Below are 25,703 nucleotides of genomic sequence, written 5' to 3' on the forward strand. Positions count from 1 at the left end.
CATCTTCTTAAAGGCTCTCTGAATGGTCTTTATTATCACCGCTAGGTGTCACTTTTCATACTTAAGTCTTCAGGCCATGAAATTTACTTCTAGAGGGATGTGATTTATCTTTGCTTTTTGCATGTCTCATTGTTGTGACTCAACACCCAGTGTCAGCCTTTACTTTATGAAAATTTTCACATCAACTTTCAAAATTTATAGTATAAAAAATGACACTGTGTTGCTATGCTGTATTATGTGTTGCATCTCATGAAGTTCACTACATTTTGATATCTTCCTTTGTGGACCCCTGCTCATTCACAGCAGCTGTGTTTGGGGTGCTGTAATGGTGCAGTGCTACAATTAAACATGGTAAAGGATTTCTTTCTGGTCATTGTAGTAATCAAGACATAACCTTGTCACCCCTGTAGTCTTTCTTTGCATGTTAAATTACCTTTAAGGACTAGTTTTTATCTCACATTGCAATCAGCAGCTTCTGAAGATTTTAAGCAAATTATTATTTTATTCTAGAATTTTCTAGAAATGCTATATGCACACACACACACAAACAAATACAACAAGAACTACAGAAACCTTTTTGTGTTAAGACTTAAAATTTATTACCTTTAAGCTCAGTTACACTTGCTTTTCTTTGCTTATTTTAAACTTTAGTTCTTTAACATCGATAATAATAACATGGTTACACCCAGTATGGAAACATCTACGACAGTGCTTTTTTTTGGGGCGGACGCGGACAAATACTGTCAAGCCAAATATCGCCTCCAAAGTTTAAACTTCTCGTAACGGAAAATAACCCAAAAACACTCGTACACACAGACTACTACGGAGACTACAGCGGTCTCGTAGAGCGGGGACGCTAAGGAGTGGCTATGGCTCGGCTATGGAGGGGGTGAGAGTGCGAGTGACGGGGGGGGGGGGGGGCAGGGAGGGTCTTCTGAGCCTCTGGGTTTTTTCTGGGCGGGAGGGGGGGGAGCTCTACTCCTTGGAATGCATGTACAGCAGCAGGTCGGCCACACGGGTGCTATAGCCGTACTCGTTGTCATACCTGCAGAGAGAAAGGCGGAGGGTTAACCCAGACGGGCTGAAGGCACAGCGGGAGATGTAGATATCCATTACACACCGGCAGGGCTTTTCACCCTTCTGTGATTCAGGGGGTCCCCCCACCCAGGCTCAAAGGCATCCAGGGGAACCCCATCGTAAAATAAAAAAGGATTTATACGGTACTTAAAATAGGATTTTATTTTTTAAAATATTTTCTAAAATCTATATATAGTCATTGCATATCAAGACTGGCTCCCGAGACCCCCTGCAGTAGCTTCAAGGAAACCCTGTTAAAATCCAGGACATCCAGAATGGCCTAGAGCCAGTGCGGGGGGGAAAAAAGGAGACAGATGACAGAAAGAGGCCAGGGGAGGTGAGATAAGGGGGGGGGGGGGGGGGGGGGGGGGCTGGGTTTGGGGAAAGGCACTGGACAAGCAGAGTCGCCTGTGAGCTCACCAGGAAATCAGTTTGACAAAGTTGTCGTTGAGGGAGATGCCAGCACCGGCATCGAAGATGGAGGAGTGGGTGTCTCCGATGAAGTCTGAGGAGACGACCTGGAAGAACAAACAGAGAGGGGTCATGTCTCTGCCCCCCAACTGGGGCTCACCTGCTCACCAAGCATTACATCTAGCGAAAATCACACCCGTGGACTACATTAATATGTACAGGTGGTGGTGCTATATGTACTGTGACCTGGGCCTGTTACTCAGTGGCTGCAGGTTCGATTCCCAGGCAGGGTACTGCCATTGCATTCTTGAGCGTGGCATTTAACCTGAATTCCTGCAGTAAATGTACTGCGTGCAAAATGAATGCTGGGCGAGTAACTCTGGGGAAGAATGAGTATAAATATAAAGTAATGCACTTGTGATGACACCAGAATGGTAGATCACTGCAGATCGCTTCTGTGCCAGGCTCCACTGACACGCCGCAGCATTCATCATGACCCCGGCGAGGCCTTCGCTGTTCCTACTCCACATTCCTGAAACCATTTCCCACTGAGGTCATTTCATAACTGTGCAATGAGGCACCATGAGCCCAACGTGTACAAATACTGGACCAATCGCCTCCCACTGTGTCTCCTGTCCCTTCTTAGCTGTCTGTTCAACAGCATCAGCGCTGTCATTACAGAAAGTGCCGAGCGACTGAGCACAGCGTTGAAAAACAGCATTGAGAAATACAGGAAGAATAACCACAGCCTGTTAGGCTACCGCAGAAATCATGCCATACATACGTGAGCCTTTCATTCCAAACTCCTGAGTGCTGGTTTTTCTCTACGGTTACAGTCACACTGACAGCCCCCACCCCCTCCACACTCATGCCCCTCCCCCCTCCACACTCATGCCCTTCCCCCCTCCACACTCATGCCCCCTCCCACCCCCCTCTCCCCCTCCACACTCATGCACCCTCTCCCCCCTCCCCTCCACACTTATGCCCCTCCCCCTCCACCCTCTCCCCCCTCCCCTCCACACTCATGCCCCTCCCCCCTCCACACTCATGCCCCTCCCCCTCCCCCCCTCTCCCCCCTCCCCCTCCACACTCACAGAGTCCTCCGTGTATCCCAGCACCCCCTTCATGGGCCCATGGGCGGCCTTCTTCACCGCTTCCTTGATCTCGTTGTAGGAGGCGGGCTGTGACAGGCGGCAGGTCAGGTCCACCACGGACACGTCGGCCACGGGCACACGGAAGGCCATGCCCGTCAGCTTCCTGCGTGGGGGGGGGGGGGGTCACACAGTCAGGCACAGGCGGGTAATGAGGGTCCTATCTGTTACTGGGTTTCACGGCAACTTCTGCCCTCGATCACTTAATTAGCCATGACCATCTGCGCCATCTGACATTTTAGCTACACTTCTCCATAGTGCATGACAGCTGGAGACTGTCCTTGTGTCCCAGTATGCAATGCGTTACTGTGATCTAATTATCAGTTAACCAGTGTTGGATACAGTGTTAGTGCATACCGCCAGTGAGCTCATTTAGCCAGCACAATTGGTGGAAACATAAATCTGCATACGCAGCGGCCCTCCAGGACCCGAATCGCCCACCCCTAGCCTACGGGCCGACGCAGGACATCGGACACGCCGCCATCTCGGCACGCTTGTCTCGGAGCCCACGAGCTCAGAGCTGGTCAGTTGCCAGGATACCGTTGCCATGGCGTCTGGGAGCAGCAGGTGCCGTGGCACTGACAGGCCGAGGCGAGAGGCGAGCCAGCTCAGACGCAGCTCAGAGTGCGGCCCTCTGAAGCGGGACGCGTTGGACGCGAGCCTGCTCTCGCCACGCAACCGGTTCCCTGCGCGCGTTCGAACTGGCCTGAACCGGTCTGACCCGGTCTCGATCGCCACCTTCACCGCAAGCCCCGCCCCTCTCACCGAGTGAGAATCCTGAGAGGTGGGCGGGGTTTATCACTCAGAGCTGCAGCGCGAGGCGCACTCCTCGCGTACGGACCGAGCGACCGCCAAACCGGGCCGCGTTTCTGAAGCTCACTTCCTGGTCTCGTAGAGAGACGTTGCTCACTAGCGCCAGTGCTGCTGGCTCCAGTATAGCTGTTTCAGCCACTCGTTTCAGTGTGTATGTCGATGGAAACAATACGGTCAAAACACAAAGTCGATAATTTTTTTTCCCCCGCAAGAAAATTCGGTGGCGACGGGGGTTTTTTTCTTCATCTAATGTCTCCCCATGTGCCGATTTGTTAAGTCATTGTGTTACTTAAGACAAGATCGTAATACTTTCTAGGCGAATCAGGGACAGTTTGTGTCACTGCTGAGTCACTGTATCTCACGAGCTTAGTGGACCAGACTTCATGCCCATATAAGGATCCCCCCCGTTTCCCCCTACTGTGCAGTCTCTGGCTCCAATTTTTGCACAAAATGGCGGCACACACAAGCTGCACTTCCCCGCCCGGCTTCAGAACGCCTTTCACCCAGCCCATGGTGACGTCACGGTGACTGGGTTCATCTTTTTTCCCCGCGGTCTGTGGTACTGACCCGTTCAGCTCGGGGATGACCTTGCCCACGGCCTTGGCGGCCCCGGTGGACGCCGGGATGATGTTCTGGTGAGCGCCACGCCCGTCGCGCCAGGCCTTGGCGGAGGGTCCGTCCACCGTCTTCTGGGTGGCCGTGTAGGCGTGAACGGTGGTCTGGGAGAGAGGGAGAGAGAGAGGGAGCAGACGCCCCATTAAACAGCCATTTTCTAACAGACTGCCCGTTTGCGCCGTGGAAGCTTCTGATTGGTCTCCTATTCTTTGACTGGTCGGTGTTCCATCTCGCACTGTCATCAAAACTTATTAACTTGGATCACTTTTAAAACATGAAATCCACTTTCTCCCCCTCCCCATTTGTGCCTCTGTCCTGTGTGCACATTTTAAAATGCCTGTAATGCACTTTGTGCACCTACTATAAAAGCACCAAATAGAAAAATAAAGTTATTATATTCTTCCAGGTGGAGGGTCGTTACTCCTATAAGGATCAAGGCACAGGGTGCACAGTTGTGTCAGAGAGATGCCAGCCCAAAACTCACCATGAGCGCCTCCTCAATGCCGAAGTTGTCGTGGATGACCTTGGCCAGGGGAGCCAGGCAGTTGGTGGTACAGGACGCGTTGCTGGGGACAGGAACGTAACATGAGCACGCACACTAACACCACCCACGCCCGGGACTGGAGGGCCTTTCAGCTAATTAGCACAATCTCACGCCACTTCCTAAACGGCTTGGATGGAAACAGAATTGATCACATTTTTATAACCTGCACATTAAGCCAGATCCAATCGACCAATCCAATCCATTGGAATCCAGTGCTATCTGCTGGTTTTTGCTGCATTTCAGCCTCATTGACTAATTTAAGCCATTGATTGGCTAAATTATCCACACATGTTGTTCGCAATGCTTTAACTGGCTACTGATTTAAAGTAAACCACAAACACCTGCAGACAATGCAGCCCTCCAGGACTGGAGTTAAACCTGCAGACACTGCGGCCCTCCAGGACTGGAGTTAAACCCGCAGACACTGCGGCCCTCCAGGACTGGAGTTAAACCCGCAGACATAGCGGCCCTCCAGGACTGGAGTTTAACCAGCAGACGCTGTGGCCCTCCAGGACTGGAGTTAAACCTGCAGACACTGCGGCCCTCCAGGACTGGAGTTAAACCTGCAGACACTGTGGCCCTCCAGGACTGGAGTTTAACCTGCAGACACTGTGGCCCTCCAGGACTGACAGACCCCGGGGTTGTGCGTAGGATACAGGGAGCGTGAGGATACGGAGCCGGCCTCACCTGACGATGGTCATGGTGTTGGGGTCGTATTTGTCCTCGTTCACGCCCATGACGAACATGGGGGCGTCGGGGGAGGGGGCAGACACCACCACACGCTTGGCCCCGCCCTGGATGTGAGACTGGGAAAGTGGGCGGAGGGAGCACGGTCAAACTGGAGGCCAATGTCACTGATCAACTGCCACTTCAGCTCTTAGACATTCCCCAACTCTCACACAACATGGCAGAGTCGCCCTGTCAGCATTTCTCAGTACTGTCATCCTCCTGTGAAGTAAACTCCTGAAATGTCTTTCCTTAGTTAAATAGTTAACCTTCATCATCCTATTCCAGGAAATGCATCTGGCCACATCATCAGGCACAGTATGACACAAAACGCTCAAATAACACACAGTACAGCTGTGCCATAATTAAAAACTGATTTGTCTACACAGCTAACACACAACATTCTCACAACGTTACTACAATGTTCTGTCAATGTTGTAACATTACCACAACATGGCAGCAACATTGTGAGAGTTTGTGTTAGCAGGGTAATATAATTAAATTCTGTAGTGTACACTTTCACTTATCTCAGTGCTAAAAGAGCTCAATGCTTGCACATTAGTTGCAGTGTCAGTGTCTGAGAATGATCAAATGTCAGTGTTCCAGTGTCAGTGTCTGAGAATGATTGAGTTTCAGTGTTCCAGGGTCAGAGAATGATCGAGTCTCAGTGTTCCAGTGTCAGTGTCTGAGAATGATTGAGTGTCAGTGTTCCAGGGTCAGAGAATGATGGAGTGTCAGTGCTCCAGTGTCAGTGTCTGAGAATGATGGAGTGTCAGTGTTCCGGTGTCAGTGTCTGAGAATGATCGAGTGTCAGTGTTCCAGGGTCAGAGAATGATGGAGTGTCAGTGTTCCAGTGTCAGTGTCAGAGAATGATTGAGTGTCAGTGTTCCAGTGTCAGTGTCTGAGAATGATGGATGCGCCAGGGGGTCTGAATGGTGGAGTAGGATCTCCAGACTCACAGAGGCTTTTTCGACGCTGAGGAAGACTCCAGTGGACTCCACCACATACATAGCACCAGCATTTCCCCAGGGGATCTCTGCAGGCTTCATACTGAGGGGGGAGAGAGAGAGAGAGAGAGACAGCGAGAGAGAGGGAGATAGTGAGAGAGGAAGAGAGTGAGAGAGTGAGAGAAAGAGGGAGGGGGAGAGCAGGATGGATGAAGGGAGGTAGAGAAAGAGGGAGAGCAAGAGGAAACAAAGAAGAGAAGGAGGGTGAGAGAGAGGGAGAGAAAAGGAGATAAAGAATAGGATAGAGAGAGGGAGGCAGTGAGAGGGAGGGGTACAGAGAGAGGAGAGAAAAAGGGTGGCACAAAGGGGCACAGGAAAAGAGAGAAGGAAATGTAGAGAGAAAGAGGACAGGCGTTACACCTCTTGGCCAAACTCTGGGCTGTCTCCTGCAGAGTGCTGAGAGCAGGAAAAGGGAGCTATCCAATGGCACGCTACGATAGCCTGGAGGCTAACGCGACCTCGCAGTCCCCTCTGTTTATCTTGGGCTCTGGCACGGTACGACCGTGGCGCCAGCCCTCCGAAAACTATAACAACATGGCACCCCCGCCCCGCCCGTCTTCTCTTCACCAGCCTGGGGCAAATCCTGCTGGGCTTCCCAGAGTGAAGGCATGCAGCGGGGCGGAGGTGGAGGAGGAATCCTGACACGATGCCATTAACGTAATGCTATAAACGCCAGGCACGCAGCGCAGGAAATGACGTCATCCGAGATCTCGGTTTCCTGGCCTGTGATTGGCCAAGCAAGGGTGACATCAGAGTCAAAAGCGCTAAGCGACCGAACGACAAGCTAACTCAGTAGGGCAACGTGGGCCACAACGCAGAAGTTGGCTTTTTTCATAAAATTCTGCCTGGGCCTTCAGGTCCTTAAGGACCGTGTGAGTTTGTTTGAAGTACCCAATGTTGACGAGCGGGTGGGTGTGTGCACACGCGCATGCGGCCGTACGACAGTTCTGCAGAGGCTGCGGGGAGGCTCGGCTCACCACTGGAAGACGGAGATGACGTGGTTGTCAACAATCAGCTTCCCGTTCTTCTCGGAGACCTCGCCTTTGAAGCGTCCGTGGGTGGAGTCATACTTGAACATGTAAACCTGGGAGAGAGAGGAAAACAAATTATCTGCATGTACTACACACAGGATCATAAGAGCTGGCCAATGAGAATGGAGCTTACTGGACTGTGTATTTGAATGCGGGGTCAGCGGTAGGCTCTCGAGCCACAAAAAACATTAAACCAAATATTCAAGAGAAAAACAAACCGTGCTCATTGACAAATGAACAGTGCGGTGTGTTACTAAATCTAACATATTCCGGTAAAGGAATAACAAAAAATATAATCAATTAATTAACTCATTTGTATTAAATATATGATCTCAGGCGTGCACTCACACACACACACACACACACACACACACAGAGTAATATCCCACATCAGTAATATCCACAGCGGATCTTCAGCTGTACATCGCTAACAGTACAGGCCTGAAACGGCTTCCTGCCCTGCACAGCAAAGCTGTACTCTTTCGGCTCGGCGCCGAACAGGCTAATGCTAACGGCGCACGCGACCGGGGGCTCTCACCATGTACTTCAGGTCGATGAACGGGTCGTTGATGGCCGTCACTTTGATTCCCTTCTGGAGGCAGGCCCTGAGGACCAGGCGGCCAATGCGGCCAAATCTGGGCGGGAGGAAGGAAGGAGGAAGGGGGGGAAAAGAACTATTATACACGGAACCAAACTCCGGCTACATTTTCGGGCACATTTAGGCACTTAGCAATCACCCTTATCCAGAGCAACGTACAGAAGTGCGCACGCACAGGTTTGCCCAAAGAGCAGGGACGGAGCCAAGCCAGGATCACAGCTCACACAGCAGCAGTCGGGACATAAATTGGGCGTGACACCATGCCCCCCCCCTCCCCCTCCCCCTCCCCTCCCCTCCCCTACCCCCCTCCCCCCCTCCCCCGGGGAGTTCACGGCTCATCCCAGTCCACTCTAATCCTCCTGGTCTATAATAATTACACACAGCTCCCATCACACAGCGACTCCACTGCCAAATCCAATACGGGCTGCAGGGTACCATAGAAACTGGCACGTCTACTCCTCGGCTGTGTCTGATGTGGACTGCAGGGTACCATAGAAACTAGGACATCTACTCCTCGGCTGTGTCTGATATGGACTGCAGGGTACCATAGAAACTAGGACATCTACTCCTCGGCTGTGTCTGATGTGGACTGCATGGTACCATAGAAACTAGGACATCGACTCCTCGGCTGTGTCTTTTGTGGACTGCATGGTACCATACAAACTAGCACACATACTCCTCTACTGTCTACGATATGGACTGCAGTGTACCACATAAAGTGGCAGACTGACTTCTCTGCAGAATTTAATATGGACTGCAGGGTACCATAGAGACTCTGCTGAATCTAAAAAGGACTGAAGAATACCATAGAAACTCTGCTGACTCTGATATGGTCTGCAGGAAACACCTAACATGTTCTTTTGGGATGACCTGCGGTGCTTGCTGATTCCTGATCCACATTCTGAACGTGCTCTGATCAACGCAAGATGGCCGCCTCTCACCAGGAAGTCATTTCAAGGCGCCATTAGGTTTGCCGCTCTAACCATTCAGCAACATGGAAGGCGCTGTTCCCATGGAAACTGCGGCTTACTCACCCATTGATTCCAACACAGAGGTCCGACATTGTTGCGATTGAGTGGGGTGTGGTAGTGAGCCTGCAGGGAGGAAGAGACAGGAAAGTGAGAGGTTGCCAGTCTTCTACAGAACTCATTTCTTCATGCTTGCATTTTAAAATAGCTCAAAAACCCAGATGCCGCTGCACTGCACAGAATTTTTTTTTAAAAAGAAGTAAATTTAGGCACCCAAACAAAGGCCTGGATCTCATTACAATTGGCTGGAAAAACAGCAACTTGAAAACCTAAAAGCTCTGGCCAAACCACAGTTCACCGCTGAGCCGAACCGATGACACAAACGGGTCAAAAAACAGTGCGACACTCATTTAAAACCAAGAGAGACTTCGAATGCTGTGGCCTGTTTTTTCCTCTACGCAGCGCTGGCACACAAACCGCGGCAGTTGGCTCGTCCCAGAAGACCTAGCGCCGGACTAGCGGTGCTCCGGAAGGTTCCATTGTCTTCGGTGGCGTTTAACATTCTACACAGGCGGTTAGGCACCCTCCCGAATCCCCACTCCAGGTTCGCCAGAAGTCATCGTTTAGAAATCCCCATTTGGTCCAGCCGTAAGGATAACGTGAACATTAATGCCGAATTCACAGAGCAAAAACGAGAGGAGCGGTCGGCTTTGTATTACTTACATCCGCAACGAAATTCACCAAAACTTTAAAACCGTTAACATCTTCCATTTCATGCTGCACCTTAAAAATCTCAACACTCATCTTCGGTTTTTGACATTTTAAATGCTCAGCGTGCATTTCCGTTTCTTAAAGCGTGTCCTCGGGTCTTCTGAATATTGCCCCGTTTGCTTCTGACGTGTAGTTAGGGTCACATACGGTTATATTCTGCCATTCATCTTAGGCCTGGCAAGGAAACGCGAAAGCGCAGGGAAACACCAGGACTCACAGAGCGGTGCAGTGTTTCAGGGTCAAAGACTCCCTAAAGCCGTTGTGTTTGGAACCGACAGATGGAAATGCTCTGGTTTTCACAATGCAAAGTACGTGACGCGCGAGCCAACCACTGACCCCGCATTCAAATACACCGTCCAGTAAGCTCCATTCTCATTGGCCAGCCCTTATGATCCTGTGTAGTACATGCAGATAATTTGGTTGCCAGAGGAGAGAGGTGGAAAGGTTTCACACTCGTTAGGAAACCACGAGGATCACGAATTACCCAAATGATATTGCTTTCCGACATGCAGACCCCAGCATTATCCCCCGTAAATTGGAGGATTATCCCCGGATGTGGCAACACTGCCTTCGATAATGAATTCACTTGGCCGGGCGCCTCCATTTTGAAGCCTCCAAGGAGAGGAATGCCAAACAAAGACTGGCTCCCTCACCCTGTCCTGCCTGAACTTGCGAAACACAAATCCCACTCCCTCTCTCTACACAGTACAGAGTCAGAACTGAGCTGCCAAGTTGGGCTCTTTTAGTTTTACAGTGTGCGATATATCTGTACAGAGGACTGAGAGAGACCCCGGCAAGCCAGAGCGTGCACGCATTACACTGCTGAAAATATGTCTGCACTGAGTATCAACATGTCCTGGGGGAAAAAAAAAAAGTAAAAGACAGCACTGTTAGAAAAAACGGAATGGGGAGTGTCGGCTTGTTGGATCGGGCCTTATAAGGTCTTACATACAGCCTGTGAGAAGCTGGGGTCGCTGGGGGGAAAGGAAGAGATCGACGCCGAACACAGGAAGTTGGAGCATTGTGTGCGTGACGGTTGGAGATACACTGCAAGCAGACTTCCTGCACCTCGAAGGCTCCTGCGAGTTCGAGAAATATCAAGCGAAGCTGAAGTCTGCTGGACCTGAGAAGTGCAAAGGGAACGGTCTCTGTTCTTCAGGCAGTGGCTTGTGTTAAAGCCAGGAAAAAATTGAAATAAATGAAAAAATTGCCAGCGCATTTACAGTAATACGCTCTCAAACCGACTGGCAAGGGTACTGCTGGCATTTCATAAAACACCGTTTCATCACCATAAAACTTTCACAATGTCACGATTGATACACGGGCTACGGAAATTAGTTTAGAATCAGGACGTCTTTCGAAACATCATTTTGCCAACAGACGTTTCAGACGCAGACCATACACTGCTCAAATGCAGCAGCGAAATTGCTTAAAGTGCCGCAAACTCTTGGCCAACATCTGAAGTGAAGCAAAGCTTCCTGTGACCCTTCGTCGGGCGGCGTAACACTGTGACGGGAACACACTCCCGAGCGGCAGGACGTCCCGAACGGTCACTCAGTCTGTAGCGCTGCTGAAACGACCCGTCCGTTACCCTTCAGAGACCAGGGCGGTGAGGGATGGGGTACGTCGTGGCATTTCGCAGTACCGACTGTGAATGTCAACATGTCACAGTCCTTCAGTGTCAGCCTTTTGTTTCAGTGAAAGGACACGGAGTGCGAAGGCGCTGAGAGAGAGAGAGAGAGGCAGTTTAAATGGAAAGAGAGGACCTCGTCGATTGGTCGGGGTTTGTAACAGCAGCCAATGATAACGATTGTGTTACGAAACAAGGGCGCTGGTGCTGGGGCTTCGAGAGCTTCACCCTGAGAATCCATGACTCTGCTTTGGTTCATGGGCTTAAAATGGCAGGTCATGTTCAGGCGAGGAAAAATTGCCTTGAGGTCAAAATTCATAAAAGTGGCCCACTTCTGCATAGCCAGCATAACGTAACGAGTTTTCAGCCCATTTCAAACACAAAAAGTGTTTTATGAATACATATTTTTATATATATTTTTTAAAAACCTTCAATATAGAGTCCTTGTAACGGTGGATATAAAAATACATACACACGCAAACAAAATAATGCCTATGGATACGTCTGTGGTCCCAACCGAATGTCTGCATGTAGTGTATTTGTCTTGGTTTTGGGCGAGGGTAGCTCCAGCCCTGAACACCGCACCGGTGTCCAGCAGTGAAAGACTGAGGTTGGACTGAAGACAAGTAACCGATGAGCTTTCTTATTGGCCGGATTGACTGTGAATACAGGCTGTTCCAGAACACTGCCCGCTTCGGAAGCAGGAAGCTGATTAAAAGGGTGAACAATGTAAAATGGCCGGTTTCTACAGAGAAGACCCGACTGATAGTGAATACACTCTGGGACGCCATTTTCTTTGCAGAGCCAAGACCTGGCTAACAGGAAATATATTTCAGATATGTTTCCCTACCTTTCTACAGAGAACAGCCGACTGTCTGTGGATATATCTCCGGTCACTGCCCCTTTCTATAATCAGGAACTCAAGGGGACACATTTTGGTAAAGTACGTTATGCAATGGGGGAGGGATCAGCCCCACCCTGCAAAAGGTTCAATACAGCACCTTCCCCCAGGGAGCTTTCAGTGCAACGTGGCCTGTCCACAAGGACTGTGTATACAGTACACACAAGCACCAGCCTGGTCTTTGTGAGGACACGTGGTACTGTCCACGCATCTGGCTGAGCAGAACAGGAGAAGACTCCATAATCTCATAATCTGTGTGTGTGTGTGTGAGTGTGTGCATGTGTGTGTATGTGTGTGTGTGCGTGTGCACGTGTGTGCACTTGCATGTGTGTGTCTGTGTGTTCACGGTGTGTGTGTGTGTGCCTGTGTGTATGTGCGAGTGTGTATGCAGGTGTGCCTGTTTGTGTGTGTGTGTGTGTGCGTGCGTGTGTGTTTGTGTACGACAGTATAACCCCACTGGATTACCATAATCTCCCCTGCACCTTCCTGTAGGCTCTTTACAGGTCTCCCAGAATGCAAAGCGCCTAGCTTGCCACTGCAGGCTCTCAGACTCAACCTCACTGGGTGATAGTGGTCTACAGCGGTGTCCACGAATATTCACAGTAGTAGCACTGCGCCCAAGGCTTACCCATCACCCGTAACTGGATTGAGAGGCCGATTACAACCACCCTCGCTACTACCTGCCTCACAATAGTGATGAAGCATAACGTACCGTTAAAAAAAAACCGGTCTGACCTGTTTTACAATGATACGCAATTAGAAGGCAGCACCCGACTAATTAAAAAGAACACTGAGCAAAATGCAGCCAGCGAAGATGGCCGTCAAGGCCAAGGAATGTCCTAATGACACGGAAGTATGATAGTATAAAGTGAAAAGATCCTCCACACTGACAACAGAGCTCAAGTTACAAGGTGACCCTGAGGCCTAGGTTTATCCTCCAGAGCGTTAGCTGCCTTTCCATGGCCCTGCATGCTGTTTTTTCCTTTCCTCTGGGGCCTCCTCCTCTCTGTTTTCACCGTCTTTTCCTCAGGATCTTTACCGCCGGGCGGTAAGAACCTTACCTGCGCCCCGCCCCGTTCCCCTCGCCTGCCCCGCCATTCCTCCTCCTGCTGATGGCAAAACAAACCGGCCGCACGACCCTGTGGACTCAAACCTGCAGCTCCTGCAGTCTGTCAGTCTGAATCTTGTGCTTTCTCCACTTACTACCTCGCATAGTGTGTGAGTGTGCACGTGGGTGTGCATGTGTGTATGCGTATGTGCTGATGAATGTCATGCTTCCTCCAATTACTGCCCTGTACGGCGTGTGTGTGTGTGTGTGAGTGTGTTTCTATATGTGTGTGTGTGTGCGTGTGTGCGTATGTGTGTGCATGTGTGTGCGCGTGTGTGTGTGTGCATGCGCGTGTGTGCGTGTGTGTGTGTGTGTACACAGAGGGCTGGGATTGGGCTTTGTTTCCAATCCCATCAATACTCGTCTTGTTTTCTGGCAGCTAATCCAGAGGTCTGGAATCTCCACATTATGAACTCACAAGGTCAGCCAATGGAGTGACCCCACAGACAGGGCATTCTGGCTGCTGTTAGGTAGAGCTACAATAAGCCACTGTGTGCCAGTCTGCCCCTCATCCTATCAGTCTAGGACAGACTGACCAGACAGCTAAACAGGACGTCACATGCTACGCGCAGTCCTTTAATTAACCGCAACATGATTAGTGATAACCTTATCTAAGACGAATCTTTTCCTCAGAAATTAATTTACTAGCAAATTAATTTACTATCAATTTGCAGTGTAAAGCGTCATGTTCACAACTGCAGTATTGTACGCATTACAATGCGTATTGTACGCATTGAATCAATCTTAGCTTTATTTCCATCAAAGCTACAAACCATATTTTACCCAACTGTACCCAATTACCCATTCACTGCACTGCAGGTCTGTGTTGTTCTTGCGGCATAACTCCAGCTCTCTCCTCTGAATGAACAAACACCAGCCCAATGCAGGGGCGACCTAATTTTTTTTCGCCTCTGCCAACCGATTTGATTAAAAAAAGGGCAGCTGGAAGTAAGTAGGCCAGACCGGTTCCCCCCTGGGGCACAAAGACAGGCACTGGTGCAGAACACTTCCATAACAATGGGGCAGAAATAGCACGGGCAAAGTACAGAAGGCCGCTTTTTGAGACATGATCATTGATGTTCTCTTTTCAAGTTTCAACGGTCGATTGACAAAAAAAAAGAATAAATGAACAAATAATGTGGTTTAGGTTTTCTGGGAATGTTTTTTTTTCCTCCTCAAAATTCTAAATCAGTGTTCTAGAACTCTCAATTGCCAGAAGTGATTGTGACATCAGCATTAGAATGTTCAGTTAAGATCACGTTCTGATCACACATTTGTTATCTCAAACACCATAAAGGGTTAAAGCGAGGGACAGAAAGCGCTCCTGCACGTTCGGGGAGTGTCGCCGAAGAGCCGCAGTGCCGTTGTTATAAAAGGATCGGGCGCACGTAACGAGCGAGGAGCCGCACGGCAAACGCCTCGGGCCGCACACACGACGACCCGGCCGAAGTTCGGCCGCACAGCGCCGCGGCGGCGTCGGCGTGGAGACGCTGCAGGGTTCCGTACCCGGCTACGGAGAAGCGAGTGGCCATTTTGTTTCAAGTCTTGCTGTGTCATTCTGCTGCCATTTGAGCAAGCAGGAGCAGACGAGGCACAGGAGGAGGAGGAGGAGGAGGAGGAGGGGGGGGGTACTGTGGATATATTTGATCTAAAACATGTCCTTCCACCTCTGTTTCTATGTCCTCTCCTCTGTGCTGCGGTACTGCGGTAAAATACGCACTGACCGCACCAAGAACATGCTGACACATGAACATGCTGTACTCCGCGGTCGCGATACCCCCCCCCCCCCCCACACCCCAACACCCCTCCCCCAAGGAAACGACCCAATGCTGGTGTGGAGCAGCTGAATACACAACACAGAAATTACCACATTTTCCACACTCCATTTTAAATACTGTCCTCTGCCGTTTCCTCCCCAAGCAGTACAGTACAAATGGGAGGGAACAGACAGAGTAAAGAGGGAGGAGGGAGAAGAGAGAGGGAGAGAGTTCAGAGAGAGAGAGAGAGAGAGAGAGAATAAATATGCAGTCTGACACGCCCACACCCTGTCTCACTAGTACTTCCTAAATTCTCTTTCACTCCGGGAGCTACACCGGTACTTTTCCACTGTGAGAGAGACAGCCATACATAACATGCTCTGAAAAGCCCAGTCATTGCCCTCCTTTTCCTGCCAGAGGTGAACACAAGGGGTCCACAGTGTGTCTCAGTATGGCTCCCGTCTGCTGCCCCCCCCCCCCCACCCCCAGGCCCGGCCAGCTGGGCCAAGGCCTCAGACAGACGGCATCGCGCACAGACTCAGAGCGCGACGAGACGCGGCCTGACCGATGCGTTCGAAACCAGAGCCGCCGCAGTCAAATGTGTCCCTAATGACAACCAATCAACCAATCAATCAATCAATACTTGCTTATATAACTTTCCAGACACGCATACGCACACTACTCATGCGCTCATACACACTCTACTAATTAGATTTCAAGTGGTGTACTTTTTCGTAATTCATCAAGGTTAAGTAATGGATGCCTTGGGTTGATACATTTCAAATCAGACTAAATTGCATGTAAAATATCAATAATCAATCTCACAGACTCCTCTGGGGTTTGAAGGTAAAACCAGCACGCTACCTCCAATAGTAGAAGCAAGTTCACCTGTCCTTCCTTTAGTTCAACAAGAACTGACAACAAACAAACCCACACAAATATTTAGCTACAGCACTACACCCATGGGAAAAATAGTATACTGAAGCATACCTGAAGCATACTATTTTATAATTATGAATAGTTGAAGTATAATTAAAGATTATATGAAGTATGCTTAGTATCCTATCATTTTTACATGGGTACTTGTTGAAATACTCTGCGCGCAAGAGTTGTTCGGAACAGGAGGCTAACCTGATGAGTCACAGTGTGAGGGAAGGGGGGGGGGATTTTTCTTTATCACCGGAAATAATTATTTGCACTTCCTCCAGATTGGCTCTTATGAGTAGGTAACAGGGTGCGGCCTAAGCCAGGCTTCTTAGTTGTCCTTGGTTCTGATGAGGTTCAGACTGGGAGGTCCGGTTACCGTACAGCCATTGACTGAGCCCTGTAGCCTATGGCAGCCATTGCGGCTCCGCTTTGCGGCTCGTGCCATGAATAAATAAACTGCGGCGAATCGACGGAGGACGAGCGGCCTGCACGTGAGCTACCCAGCTGCCTGCGGCGCAGCTTCACGGGGGGCACCTGCACCATGTGCAAATGATTCCTATTGTGGTTTTTTAACGGAGGGCATCACAGATTTGAGACACGGTTGAAGTGGGCGCGTACAAGCAAGAGTAGAGAAAAGGAAAAAAGAAGGATAATAAATAAGCAATTTTTAATTTTTTTTTTTTTTTTTTTTTTTTTTACACAACTGGTGGCCGACGTTGCATGTACGGAAAAAGTCGAGCTTTGGCTTTTTTTACGGTTGTTCTTTTCCCTGTCACATAAGGATTCAACCTGTTAAAGTCACGCAGCGCTAGGGCCCGTGAGCCATACTCGCCCTCCACCGCCTACCTGTTCAAGGATGACGACGGTATAAAAATTACGCCGTTTTAAACACAGGTGTGCGTAAATTACGCAGACCTGCCAATAAGCTAATAAAACATAGCTAGCTATTTCATAACTTTTGGCTTCCTGCCCGTTTTCAGTAAATAGTACTATGCTTATTTGATACTGTGCATGGAAAACGTTTGTGTAAATCGGAGAACGAGCATTTCATTCCGCTCTTACGTGCCCAGTCCCGTATTTGTAAACGTGCGGTCCTGCACACGATTATGGAAAAGCGCTAGCTACAGAAACGGAGCTCGACGGATATAGTGACACAGAACACGATTATGGGTTTTTCGTCACGTCAGAAAGGGGATGATTCAACTAACGTTGATTCTCCCCACACCGCAGTCCCTCGCGTAAAGGAAATGCAGAGCCTATACATCGAGTCAGAACCAAACCCATCGCTGAATCACTAACATCGCACCGCTTGATCACTGGGAAATGTACTAGGGTTTCCGCACGTACGCAGACACGAGTGACTGGCATGGAATTAATTCAGGTTGCCAGGTAGCAACCTTTTTAGTTGTACATTTTTTCATTACTGGCTTATCAAGAAGTTGTCCAGAGGGACGGAGAGAAATCGCTCAATATAACCGCCAACATCCGTACAGGCTATCCCATTACAAATAGAAACCGCTCATTCATGATCAGTAGCCTACTTAATGCGCAGAACAACCATTTGGATGTCGCTCTGACTCCAGGTTTTGGTAATGCAACAGTTCTACTGTTCTTTCTGGCTACTGCAACATATTTTCTAAAGAGCCCGAAGGCATCAGACTTGACCTTGTCTTCTAATATGACCTTCATCAGTGATAAGGGGAAACTGACTTTTCGAAAAGATTAGAGAGCTACCCATACGGGCTAGCTAATTAGTTGTAGCCTTCATTTAGATGTCCGACAATACGCCTCCTCATTTGCAGAAATATTGGGAAGTGCAACATCAATGACATTACAATAGGCCCTACTGCGTTAGTTCATGGAACAATGTTACGTCACACTCCACACTGGAATCGTTAATACAGTCTGCAGTGCAGCTTACCCAGCTACAGTATATGGGAAAGAAAGCTAGGCTATTACACGTATCAGCATTAAAACATCGACACTGCCCTAAATTTAGATTTTCATTGACATGAAAAAGCGATATCTACCAGTATTAGGGAATCAAATCCATTCATTTTAGCTACCTGCGTGATTACATTGTATTTCCTACTTGCAACATTCTAAGCTGCATATACACAGCACATTCTAGAATGATGTGACGCAACTCGAGAGCTCATCGTGAGGAGCCCGCGAAGCACGTACATTCGTGGGATTTCCTGTACTGTCAGTATTTTTCACTCATTAATACAGCAAGCTAGCTCGGAACATAACGTGCTTGCTCGTTGATTGCGTGCTCTCAAAGTTTATCGTGATGCCCCTTGCAGTCGTCTTGCACTGCAGAATGATAAGACTCGATGGTGGATGATTTTTACATTTCTGATTTGCTCCCAAGCTGGCGAGTTCCTTCCGCAAAAATTGCTAGCAAGCTAGCCACTCAACGGCTATTCATATATCATGTTACTTCAGGAGATTATTCATTCAACTGAATGAATGAAAAATACGCGTTTATGCCTGGGCCATGGTAACGTTAGCCTAAATGATGCTACAGATATTTGCAATTCATATGTATAATTTTTACAGGTCGTTTGAACAACGTTATACAATCACTTCCCTATTGTAAAGGACCATCCCCTCTTTTTAGTAGCTAGCTAGCTACTCCCGCTAGTGCAGTTGTACAGTTTTCCTTCCTCAACCATTTCACTGACTCAAGCCATTTGTCTCTAGGAGGGATGTTTTGGCTTCACAATCCTAGTAAATTAACCTACTATATAAGCTATATTCACTGAAAACTACACGCCCATAACAGACGAAATCTGATTTAAACATGTGTTAATTTCTATCTGCCTTAATTCCGTCTCCAACGTCTCTCCTTACCTTCTCGTGAGATGCTGCAGTGCCTGTACAGGTTCCGCCTCTTGCCTCCCGGATTTTTATACCGGACACGTGCGCCTCTAGTCGCCCTGGAAACCTGACGTCATGTCTTCTTCATCTGTGGGAGCCATTTAGAGCGGCAACTGAGAAACGACAGAACAGTCACGGCTACCATGGAAACCTCGGCAAAGAGAGAGCCAAGGGCGATTGGCTTTGGAGGATGCGCAAATCACGCAACTTAAGTAATGGCACGTTAGATGCAATTCATCATAAGTATGTTTTCGCCTCAGGGCGATAAACATTTAAAAAATAATTTCTTAATTTGAATTGTGCAGAATAGATCCCATCCTGTAATTAAGCATTTCATTTACAATTTTTGCAGTAGGTTATTTTTTTTCTCAGATTCCGTATTGAATATAATAGGACTGCATATAATGTGATGTACTGCCGTGTTTTCAGCACGCATACTTGTTAAATTATTATATATTCATATGTCCCCTGGATTACACCGGTACTGGAATAGCCTATTTCAAATTGGGCGATAATAAGGGAAATTCAGTGAATGAGGCAGATGCACTGTGAATGTAGACGTGTCACAGTAGTCACTATTTTTGAATGTGTACCAGTCTTACACTTTTGTGCACACTGTAGTAGTAATACATGACGAACGATTTTATTTTAACTTCAACAGAGCTGACACAATACCAGTGTGTGAATAACCTGTATGCATTAACTGATTAGTAGCCTGGTGTCGTGAGATTATTAATATATGAAGAAGTGCTATAACAAGTAGTCGAGCATATGTTATCACCGAAAACATAACAGTTGTGGGTATGGGACGTCTTCCTCGACGCATCTCTGCCGCATAGATCCGCTCGCTACAGAACTTCATTGTGGCACCGCACGTGAGAATCTACTGAACACTGCAGACATTCACCTGTACGCGATAGCAGTAGCTGGCTTTTGGAACGAAAAGTGTGTTTTTTGTCGTAAGCAAAAATGACTTTGCCGACTCCCACACGTTATAATTTATTCATTGAGCCTAATTAAAGCAAACGCTGGCACTAAACTGCACCCGAGTACATGTTGCTCTCCATTAAAGCGGCCATTAACGCGGCATAGTTTTGCACGAGCAATGCACTGCACGTACAGTACGTGCAGTCCTCACGTGGGCGTAGTCACTGTGAGTGCCTCTTGCCTGCAACGTAAAAAACGTAGACTAACCGTAACTCAGCCTACAATTCATACAGTAACATATAGCGTCTTTACAAAAACATTTTCAACTTCAAAAATGTTACTAAAATATGTGCCCTGAACCATGTGTTTCACAGAATCTAAACAAGTAGTGTTACAAAACAGTGCTTACACACGTTCCATGCACTCCGTCGTGTCGCTTGACCATATGTTGCCATTATATTGCCATCTCTAATAATAATGATAATAATAATAATAATAATAATAATAAACTTTATTTATAGAGCACTTTTCATACAAGTAGCAGCGCAAAATGATCAAAAAAAAAACAGACAAAAAAGAAAAGAAAAAAAAACAGGGCATAATGAAACAGAAAAAAACACGATTAAATAAAACAAGATAATAAAATGTGAGAAAGCAAAAATGCAAGGAAGCACAGTGAAATATAACAAAACAATATATTTGACATTTCAAATGCCTAAAATAAAAAGACTAAGTAGTTAGTAAAAACTAAGATAAAATACAATAATTTAAAAGTGGCATCACATTAGGTGTAGTTCATGTAGTTAGATTGTTCATGTGGAGTCTATAGTCTATATAAATGGTAAATACTTCCTTTTTGGATTGAATTCCTAACCTTTATTTAATCACAATTGGGTCTGTGCTCTCATTTACAAAGACAACCTGACAAATGAAACAACATAATTTAAGATTAATTTGGCGCTTCGTCAAGGGAACTAAACTGTTGAACGTTAAATGTGTCGCTTGCTAATGTAAGTCTGTAGTGTGGTGTAGGCAAAGTGAATATCTAAATTCATATATGAGCTTAATCTGTGCGGTTTGCTATGGAGCAGCAGGTATGATTACTGAAGAATTGCAGAATTTCAGGCACGCACTGCTTCTGTTGAATAAAAGCAAAACTGTAGAGGAATTTTGGTAAATGTCAGTTCCAGAGATAAGCTTGTTTGCTCACTGGAGGCTTTGGGTATGAACAGAACGAGAGAATGTGAATGGATAACCGGACAAAGAATTAAGTGAAACCTTTATTCGTGATTCCACATGGTTAGGAAATCGTGACTTTAAAATAGCCTTTCACCGACCACGGATTTGTGGCGGATGGTGATTCTGATATCTTTGGTGAATTGCCTACTATTGCAAGGAAGTCGGTGAACAGAGCAATAAAACTGATGGTCGGTTATGACAGAAACTATGGAGATATAAAATATGGATCTGGTGATGTCGTTTACAGTTTACGGTTTTCCATTTGTCCTTATTAATTCTGAACTCCTCTCGTTGACCCATAATGGTTCATATCTGGCAACCCCCGTAACCCACGAACAAAAGAATTATGCCATTGGTTTGGCCGACAAAAGGAACATCTCAAAACTTAGAAAATCCCTTCAGTAAATGATGCCTGAAAGAACAAATTCTACTCATTCATGTCCTGCAGTTGGCTCCTATAAACACCTGTTTATGTGGTTACTGGCTACACAGCATGTATATAGAGACAAGAAAGACCAAGGGGCGAATGAATAATCTTGGGTCCCAGAGGATTTGTTATGATGAAATCAGACGGTAAGTGAGCATAAGAGGAAGCAGAAAATAAGGAAGAAACAGAAAATCACCCGACATTTGGGGTTTAATAGTTGGCTGTTAATGTTGTATCAGCATTGGCATGTGTAAATGAGACGTGGAAACACTATGAAAACCAGAAAAGCCCCCGTCGTCGTGCTGTTTTTACCCACCAGGCCATTATTTGGCGGACGGTATGATGCACCTGCCAAACCTTTCGTGACTCATCCTGACAAAAATTCAGACTTCATGACTGGAGTGAGACCGTGTGGTCTCTATAATTTATTTGTTTATTTATAAAAATCTATAAAACAAATAAGCAAATAAGTCAATAAAAGATTGACATTTTCGTAATTGAGCGTTGAAAAGCTGTGTGGTGTTGGCACATTGAATGTGGTTTTTGGTGGCCTGCCCCTGCATGCTGGCCAGACACATGCTGTGTAATGGTGAGCAGACAGAATGTATTTGCCTGGCAAGAAGGAAATTCAGAACGTAAGAAATCAGCAATGTGCCAGATTCTAAACCTGTGCAGAGCTACAAATCACGAAGAAACAATCATAAAGAAACAATTATGACCGGAGATTAGATGTTGAGGTGACATTCGCACAATGAACTGCCAGGATGTGCAGCTTCCTCCTTCCTTTCAAGGTCACATGTCCTTTCACTGTTCCAGGCTGAATTGCATGTTACCGCCCTCTGCTGGAGACAAGGGGATTGCACTGGACGGGACGCGCTATCCTATACCTTGAGTAAAGCGGATCCAGGCCAAGGTTTTTACAGTATATATAAACACCAGCAATTCAGAGGTTTCTTAATTCAATTCAAGTAATCAGACACCGTCCACTTTTACACTGCCGCTGGCAGATATACAGAAACACCCCCCCACTCCATTTCCCCCTCAGCCTGCTCGAGCATTCCAAACTGCCAAGCATTACCTTTCTGACTGCCTGTCTTCACCCAGACCTCCGTTTACCTGCAGCCAGCAGAACTGACACATTTTTACCCCCCTCTGCTCTTCTGTCTCATCATCTAGCTGCCCGATCCTCTGACATGTGTCCAGTCGGCCCATCAGTTACGCAGCCGTTGCCTTCTCCCTGTCTGCCCTGATCAAGTCAAAAAACAGCCCTTCAGACGTTTGACATGTTTTGCTCACACATCATATATTGCTTGTTCACATGCTGTTATCATTAAGATCCACGAATAAGATGTGAACATCAGTTTATTATTATTATTATTATTATTATTATTACGAGTGGTAAAAAGAGTGTCTGTATTAATACAGGCATTCCAATGTGCACATTTAAGTTATCTGCTGTAGTTACACAAAAGCCCTATTCAAAAGGCCTTTTATAACACATGCGGAATGTACGTACTTTTCCCCGTTTGTTTTTCCCGAAAGGCTTAAATCAATACGGTTCGGTTTTCTATTGACCGAGCCGATAAAAAACTGCTGTTGCTGAATGGATAACGAGCAGTTCATTTGCGGAACTGTGAAAGAAACATTCAGATTCCTGATCTGATCATCTCACTCTCAAGTAAACCCACATCCAGGGCTATGTCCGGCATTCATTCTGTCTAGTCATTCAGCCTGGGGGGACGTGTCGAAGTCAGCCAATAGCATCCAGGGTTGGACTCCCATGTGATCCCTTGACCAATAGGAACAAGCCCTCATTGTGTCTGAGAGGCCCAGCACAGGCAGTGGAGCAGAGAATGAAAAACTGGCTAATGGAGCATCACTGACATCTTGCTGCACAAACAAGCAGACAGAGTGACTGACTGACTGGACAGAAAGAAGTACGCTTAAATTTATATTCAGAAAACCTTATTTTTGATAACTAGATGAGATTTAAGACGTCTTAAATGATGTAAAGGGAAACAGAAAAAATAAGACTGGAGTAAAATATGCCTCGCTTTTGAACAGTGGGATAAATTATGTGCAGTTTCACACAGAGTAACTATCACTGTCCCCAAAGGATTATTTTATATTCAACCTAAACAAATTAATAGAAAATTTTTGTACATTTTTTTCCTATATCACTTTTGTTAAATTCCTTCTGAAACAATGACAAATATGTAGTCATCAGACACACTTTATTTGTAAAAACACTGTTTAACGGCCTCTTACATTTGTACATTACAGCCAAGTAGCTTTTGTTTCATCGTCAAACTTAACAAAAATACAGAATAAACCTAGAAAAAGAAGTAATTCCACACACACACTAATCATCTGAAAGAGGCTAAACATGGCCAAAGGGCAAAGTAGATGCTGATTTTTCACACACAATATCAGAACACAAAAAGAGGCAACAGGAAATTTATTCAGTTTCAAACATGACAATTCTTAGGAATAATAACTGAGCCTGCTGTGGTCTTTATAAAATCTTAAATGAGTTCTTGTCTAAATATTTGTGGATTTAATGCCGCTTAAAAGAGCATTCAATCACTATGTGTGTCACAGAATGCACAAAAATCACATTTCATTTTGGTCATTTTTTTAAGTTTGTTGGGGAAATCCTGTTCAATGTAAGCATACTAACCATGTGGATTTAACCTCCCATCGGAAATGATATCTTCCCAAGACTACCGTGAAATTGCTATCAAGTTTGGATAAAATCCAAAGTTCTATTATTCCCTCCATTTCTTTAAATGTCAGCCAATCAGTTTTCCGTCCGACTGAATTTTTGAGACCCAAAGGGAATAGGTCCATTAGTTGTGTTAATTTGAGATCTTTAACCAAAGCTAATAATGTGATGACAGAAATAAATTAAAAAAAACAATGTAACCATAGGCGTATTTTAAGTTTTAGTTTTCATTCGTTTTAGTGACATAATAAATGGAACCTTGTTGACTGTGTTTCTGATTCTTATTTTGAACTTTAAAAACCTCAAAGTTAACTTTGTGCATTCTGGAAGCATTAATGAAGGACATTAAGACAGTTGTCACACAGCAAAGTTACTGTGCGTTGATTAAGATGGCTGGTAGGTTCTGGGTTGCAGTTAAATGGTCCCATCAGAGGATTTCAGTGAACAATAAAGAAGGGTCTGTGGTTAACTTTATGAATTAATTCATGGGAATATGTGGATATCTTTCTTATTTTTGCTTGTGGCACCCTCTTCTTTCAGTAATACAACTCCTTGTCCCACCAGCCTGGGAAAGAAGAACAGACGTTATTCTTAGATAATTTGAAATGAATGACTGCTGACATAATGAAGAAGAGAGGGGAGAGAGGGAGACGGAGAGAGAGAGAGAGAGAGAGAGAGAGAGTGAGAGAAAAAATGTATAAAGCACCAATACTCACTCCCAGGGTATCTTCTGACTCCCAATTTCCTGATCTCATCGTAGACGAAGATTAGAATTCCATAAGGCACCGGGATAAACCACCATTGCACTCTATGGGGGGGGGGGGGGGGGTAGTTCAGTTCTGTTTATTAGCCTGAAAGACCCTGAAGCCCATTGAGCCTGACAGTCCCTAAGACCCCGAATCACCACACTTGCCTACTATTGAGTATACTCGTGGAGTACACCGGATGAGAAAGTTGTTGAGCAGATGAAATTTTCTGTACTTACAATACTTACTTCAAATACTTATAATAAAAGTACTTACAATAAAAAGTATGCACTACGCAGTTCACTGCATGCTTAGTAGACAGTACACGCTCAGAGGATGCAGTAGTTAGGGTGGCTGATTCAGACACAGGCCCCTGTGTTCTGTTCTCAGTGCGGGGGTCTTACCGGATTGGCATGAAGTTGAATATGTTGGGCATGCCCGGGCAGTAGCACAGCAGGTTACCCAGGCACAGCTGGAAGACAATGGCCGTCACCAGGACCTTGTTCCTGTGGAAGGACAGGGGGGTTTGTACATGTACACAGACCCTCAACGCATCACGACCGAGCTCGCTCTATCGCACTGCCAACCAACTGCACGGAAGGAGGAAGCTGCACCTGTTTCTTGCGATAAATCATAAAATGCTAATTGCACCAGCAGAGCAAGCTCAGGTAGAGTTAAACATTAATGGTTGGTGGTGCTATTAGCCAAATGTCACTTCAAA

General features: G+C 46.7%; 2 protein-coding genes across 3 annotated transcripts in view; both read right to left on the reverse strand.

Annotated features, from left to right (window-relative positions):
- Positions 1-574: 574 nt before the first annotated feature.
- gapdhs (glyceraldehyde-3-phosphate dehydrogenase, spermatogenic) lies at positions 575-18,991 on the reverse strand. Its single transcript, XM_035427779.1, has 11 exons — positions 18,892-18,991; positions 9,008-9,067; positions 7,914-8,010; positions 7,322-7,428; positions 6,297-6,387; positions 5,299-5,417; positions 4,552-4,633; positions 4,020-4,171; positions 2,583-2,745; positions 1,498-1,595; positions 575-1,045 (listed from the first exon to the last, which is right to left on the reverse strand). The coding sequence occupies exons 2-11, from the start codon at positions 9,034-9,036 to the stop codon at positions 976-978; spliced, it is 1,008 nt and encodes a 335-aa protein (XP_035283670.1). The 5' UTR covers positions 9,037-9,067; positions 18,892-18,991; the 3' UTR covers positions 575-975.
- Positions 18,992-23,726: 4,735 nt separating this feature from the next.
- LOC118211254 (potassium-transporting ATPase alpha chain 1) overlaps positions 23,727-25,703 on the reverse strand; it is a 32,249-nt gene continuing 30,272 nt past the window's right edge. For both annotated transcript variants that reach the window (XM_035388336.1, XM_035388327.1), the window contains 3 exons: positions 25,387-25,488; positions 24,953-25,044; positions 23,727-24,801 (listed from right to left, as the gene is read on the reverse strand). In XM_035388336.1, the coding sequence (XP_035244227.1) occupies positions 24,773-24,801; positions 24,953-25,044; positions 25,387-25,488 (223 nt within the window). In that variant the 3' untranslated portion in view covers positions 23,727-24,772. The remainder of the gene's footprint in view (positions 24,802-24,952; positions 25,045-25,386; positions 25,489-25,703) is intronic.

The sequence above is a fragment of the Anguilla anguilla genome, chromosome 1 (genome assembly GCF_013347855.1).
Source record: "Anguilla anguilla isolate fAngAng1 chromosome 1, fAngAng1.pri, whole genome shotgun sequence".
Lineage (NCBI taxonomy): Eukaryota > Metazoa > Chordata > Actinopteri > Anguilliformes > Anguillidae > Anguilla > Anguilla anguilla.